The 5,493-nt window shown below is 43.7% G+C and overlaps 1 protein-coding gene across 2 annotated transcripts in view; it reads left to right on the forward strand.

Annotated features, from left to right (window-relative positions):
* The first annotated feature begins 880 nt into the window (after nt 1-880).
* LOC101590106 (protein NipSnap homolog 3A) overlaps nt 881-5,493 on the forward strand; it is a 17,551-nt gene continuing 12,938 nt past the window's right edge. The window contains exons 1-3 of one of the 2 annotated variants that reach the window (XM_023722936.1): nt 881-1,007; nt 2,031-2,241; nt 5,334-5,490. In XM_023722936.1, coding sequence (XP_023578704.1) covers nt 948-1,007; nt 2,031-2,241; nt 5,334-5,490 — 428 coding nt within the window. In that variant the 5' untranslated portion in view covers nt 881-947. The remainder of the gene's footprint in view (nt 1,008-2,030; nt 2,242-5,333; nt 5,491-5,493) is intronic. The other variant, XM_012516194.2, reaches the window with a different exon arrangement.

Raw genomic sequence — 5,493 nt, forward strand, 5'->3', positions numbered from 1 at the left:
GTAGTCCAGGCTGGCCTGGAACATGAAGCAATCCTTCTGCCTCAGCCTCCCAAGTGCTGGGATTACAAGTGAGTGCCACCATGCCTAGCTAAGTTGTTCCTGTTAATTGGTGTTCTCTGGTAATTCCTGAACTGTCTTTAGAACAGGGTACTGGGCCAACTACTGCAGCCTCTCCACCAAAATAAAGACATTGTTAGACCCAGGGACATGGAAGGTATCCCTAAAAAGCAGATATTCAGGAGAAAGTTCTCCACACTAGCAGCAAGATCAGCAGACCTTACAGGTTAGGGTTCGGCTCCTTATCATACTTTGTAATAACCTATTCAAACCACTGATAGTGTGAAATCGAAATTTTCATCCTACTAGTCAATAGATGCTATCCATGACTGGAAAACCATTAAATACCAGAAAATGCCTGGAAAAGGATGAAAATAATATTAGGAGAAACAGCTCAAAAATGTTAAAAGAGGGCCAGGGAGATGGTACAGTAGAATCAGCGCTTCCCTGGCAAGCGGAAGGGCCTGAGTTCAGTCCCTGGTTCCGCAAAAAAAGAAAAAAAAAAAAAAGTTAAAAGAGGTTATTCTGGAATAAGACCAGTATCAGCGGTGTGACGTTTTATTTTCACTGCTGAAAGAACTAGTAAATTTCACTCTTTGAATTTCTCATATGAGGCCCGAATGTAAAATTTAAACTAAATTGGGCTCATGTAAAATTTAAACTACATCTTTGATACGAGCTCTGCAAGGTCCTGCAGGGAGGGCGACGTGGCTGAACAAAAAAGGCAGGCGTCTGCCGTCTAGGGCACCCGGCCACGCCCCGCGACCTCAGCGCCCCGCGCAAGCGCCGCCCGCCCGCCCCGCGTCCTTCCCGACTTCGCGGTCCGGAAGAGGACGGAGAGGAACCGCCGCCGCCGCCGCCGCCGCCGCCAGCCGCGCTCCGGGCGCGCCATGCTCGCCTCCCGCTGCCGCCTGAGCAGGGCTCTGGCCCCGCGGGTGCGCGCGCCCCAGGTACCGGCCGCGGGGCCGCGCCCGAGCCTCGGGGGGTCGAGGCTCCCACGCGTGCGCACCACTCTCCTCGGACGCGGGTTCTGGTGCTAGCCGGGAGCTCCGGGGCAGGCCTTATGTGAGGTGGAGGCTGCGGGCGGGCGTCGCGGATGGGAAGCCCGAGAGGGAGCGCTTTCCGCGTTGGTTGCCAGCTAGGCCTCGCGAGCTCGCCTCTGCAGCTCGGCGGTCGGGGTGGAAGCTGGGCTGGCCGAGCCCGGGTTCTGCCCCGCTTATTTGGGTCGGGAGTCGTGATCCGTCAGATAGGTAGCTGGAGTCTGGTCCATCAACCGCCTTGCTGTTTTTAAACCAAGCGCTCAAATACTGCCCGCCACAGGCTTGCTCGGTACAGCTGGGTAGCAGGCAGTACCCTGCTGAATTCATTGCATTGCCGTCCTTTTTTTAGAAGGAGGCATATTTGAGGTTCGAAGTCTCATGCTTACCAGGCAGGCACTGTGCCAGTAAGCTAAATCCTCGGCCCCTGCAGTCTTATTTTTGACCGGTGATTTATTTCACTTAATAAGAAATACTTTGACATGATAATTGATGGTTTTTTGCAAATTAAAAAAAAAAATTCTGCAAGTAAATACGTTTTTAACGTGCCTGCCAAGATATGCGTGCAGAATTAAAGTTCTGGTTGCATCATTTAAGGACATACATTATTGGCTAAGGCTAAAATATCGATTAATAGCTTTGAGTGCATGCAGGGCTCAGGTTTAGGAGTATTAAAATTCAAGTGCATTGGTGTGAACAGATTCTCAGTAAAAGTGGCTAAGGTTCAGGTTAGGAAACAGTAGCTATGAATTCAGTAAACTTAAAGAGTAGGGTTTTTTATTGATATTTCTGCATAAACACAATTCTGTGGAGAGCTGACAGGAGAATAACAAACAAGATGCGTTCCATGCCAGTTGTTGGCACACTGGGATTTGGTTATAACGGGGTGAAGCCTGTCTTCCCCCTCAGATTTAAATTTGCCTTGTCTTTCCTCAGGTGTGCTCATCTTTTGCTACAGGGCCCAGACAACAGGATGGAACGCTGTATGAATTTCGTACCTATTGTCTTAAGCCCTCAAAAATGAATGAGTTCCTGGAAAATTTTAAGAAAAATGTTCATCTTCGGACAGCTCACTCTGAATTGGTTGGATTCTGGCTTGTAGAATTTGGAGGCACAATGAACAGAGTGTTTCATATTTGGAAGTATGGTATGAGCTATCCCAATTAAGTATCCAGTACAGTGTTGGTACTGACGCCTGTTACATGAGACTGCTTGGATCTGTTACATAGTCGCCCATCTCTAAGGACACTTTGTGCACACTCTTAGTTATTCTGAAAGGGAACAAGTGGTCTCCTAACTTGATGAACTAGATAAGTCTCAGAAAAATGTTTTACTGGAAGTTGTTTACTGGAAAGATAGTTTATGAAGAATTTAAAATGCTATTTATAAGGCCTCAACTAGGTTAAGATCACAAAATAAAAAAACTGTCTCTGTTTTACTGTTTTGTTTGGTGGTAGAGCCTTACTACACAGTGCAGATGAGCCTCAAACTCGCTGTGTGGCGCAGACTGGCCTGCAACACTCCATCCTCCTGTCTCAGCTTCCTGAGTGTGAGGGTTATGGGCGTGGGCCTCCATGACCGAGTTCTTATTCACAAACCTTGGTTTCTTACTAACTAAACAAGGGCTGGACGTCAGCGTCCTAGCAGACCTAATTCAAATGCTTGGAGCTTCAGGTACTGTGAGTTGAGAGGGCCTGACAGTTTTGAGCCTCACTCAGCTCTGAGACCTAATACTATTCTTACCCTTAGAGACTGCCTTTGTTTGCTCCCAGGAATTAATATTTTTCTAGAGTGGTAAAACAAAAGGAATTCGAGAAAGTTCTTCCCATAGTGCAGCTGACATGTCCCTGAGAAAGGAAACAAGTTTCAAAACGCCACAGAACCTGTTACTCCATTGTCCAGATTTAATAATATCAGTGCTTGAGGATATCTGAAGAACTCTTAATAATCTTTAATTTTTGCTCATCAGTATCCAAGTTAATATTTATAAAGTACTTTACTATAAAAAATAATTCTATATTCCTAACAATGTGTGCAGTGCAGGGTGTTTCCCAATTATACTATAATAAACCCCATTAAACCCAACTTATATATGTTCAATGGGAAGGAAAAACAGGGATGAACAAAAAGAGACAAGGGAAAAAGATATACTTATGTACACATGCATGGATAGTTGGACTGCTGATTTCTGCTGGACTATTGAAAATAACTACTCAGTTGTGTTTTTTTAAATTTTTTTTTTAACATTTATTTATGTGTGTGTGTGTGGCCAGCTCAGCCCACCAGGGGGCGGGGCGGGCTGGCATGTGGTGCTGGGGGATTGAACTGCGGTCCCTGTGCTTTGCTAAGCTTGTTCCAAGTAGGTGCTTTAGACCACTGAGCCATCTCACCAGCCCCCAGTTTTTTTTTTTTCTTGTTTGCCAATTTTGCATGTTTATATATAGCAATCTAAGCAACTAATTTGAAGATAATATTATGTAATACAACAACCATTGTCAAATTCCTATTTTATTTAGTGAAAGTCTATATAATTTGTAGTGGGTATTTTTTTTTTTAACCATTCTATATTCTTTTTTTTTATTTATTTATTTTTTTTATTTTTGCGGAACCGGTGATTGAACTCAGGCCTTTGTGCTTGCCAGGGAAGCGCTTATTCCACTGAGCCATCTCCCCGGCCCCTGCATTCTTCTTCTAAAAAAAAAAAAAAAAGCCCAGGGCCAGGGAGATGGCTCAGTAGAATAAGCACTTGCCTGGAAAGCACAAGGGACTGAGTTCAATCCCCAGTTCCACCAAAAAAAAAAAAAAAAGCCCAACTTATGCTTTAAATGTGGAACAAATTCATTCATAATGCATTAAGAAAACATGAGGTTTTAATGTACCACACATAACATGCAAGATAAATGTTATTCCTAAAGTCCATTGTAGGCTTTATAAAATTACCAGTAGTTTCAAGAAGTCCTATTTGTACATAAGACTAGACATTTATATATACAGTTTAGAATAACTTGCAAGGAAAAAAAAAAGTGCTAGGGAAAGGAATGTAACAGTACGTGAGAACATTGGCATGATTCCATTGAAGCTATTTGTCAAAGAAGAGACAGCATATTCAGTTTCATTTATGTTAAAATGTACTCCAGGTGTACCTCAACTTGACTGCCTTTCACCGTTACCAGCAAGACAAGCAGTCTATTAACTGGCACTAGGTGCCTCAGTTGAACAAGGAGAATAGTTCACATGTAGTGCATATTAACTGTAATCATCCATGCTCTCTTCATGTATTAATTCATTTGATCTTTGCAGCAAACCTGGAGGTCTATGTAGTGTTAGCTCCATTTCACAGAATAAGAAACTGAAAAAAGTACAATAATCTATCTTGGTTTTTTGTTGTTGTTGTTGTTGTTGTTGTTTTCTTCTTTTTCTTTCTGGAACAAAATACCCAACACCCAAATTAAGAAAGAAAATGTTTATTTCGCTCGCAGTTTGTGGTGGTTTCAGTCCATAATCAGATGGCTCCAAGGCGGGGTGGCACATGGCACAGGGACAACAGTTCAAGGTGGCACAAGACAGCAAAAGCAACAAGAGCAAAAGGGGGCGAAGCAAGCCTCTTTCTCATGTTGTAGGCCGGCTATGCCCCCCAAGGCGGGGTTAGCACTCACAGCACCTCCACACACTTCTCCAGCAGAGGATGAGGACATTTAAAGTAAGAATCCTGTCTGGCTGCTGAGTCTTAGTGAATCTTTTAAACTGCTGAAGTTGACACGGTATATCAACCATTGCACCTACCTAATTGACAGAACTGCCTACAAGGTCTTCGAACCTATGAAACCCATTCAAGGACATTTCAGTTCACATTTCTATTCCACTTGTGACTGTGAACAGTTTGAGAGCAAATATCACATCTCTTTGTGTTGGTTCTTCCAAAATTGTAACACAGGGCCGGCCAGATAGTTCAGTGGATTAAAGCACCTGCTTAGGCAGATACAGGGACTGGGGGTTTGATCCTCAGTGTGCTGTGCAGGCCCTACCCCCATGGCACGCCAAGACTGTGACAGCCTGGGTGTGGTGGTGCACATGTAATCCTAGCACTTGGGAGGCTGAAAATAGGAGAATCAATATAAGTCTGATCCACATAGTGAGACCGTATGTGGTGTGGATGAACGTTTGTTGATTTGCATAAAATTGAGAAAAATATATTGACGATTTTAAATTAAAACTTTTCTTAATTCTTTTCTCTCGTAGATAATTTTGCTCATCGAACTGCAGTCCGAAAAGCGTTAGCCAAAGATAAAGAATGGCAAGAACAGTTCCTTATTCCAAATTTGGCTCACATTGATAAACAAGAGAGTGAGATTACTTACCTGGTCCCATGGTGCAAGATAGAAAGGCCTGCAAAGGAAGG

The sequence above is a fragment of the Octodon degus genome, unplaced genomic scaffold (assembly GCF_000260255.1).
Source record: "Octodon degus isolate 3935 unplaced genomic scaffold, OctDeg1.0 scaffold00094, whole genome shotgun sequence".
In the NCBI taxonomy this organism is placed as follows: domain Eukaryota; kingdom Metazoa; phylum Chordata; class Mammalia; order Rodentia; family Octodontidae; genus Octodon; species Octodon degus.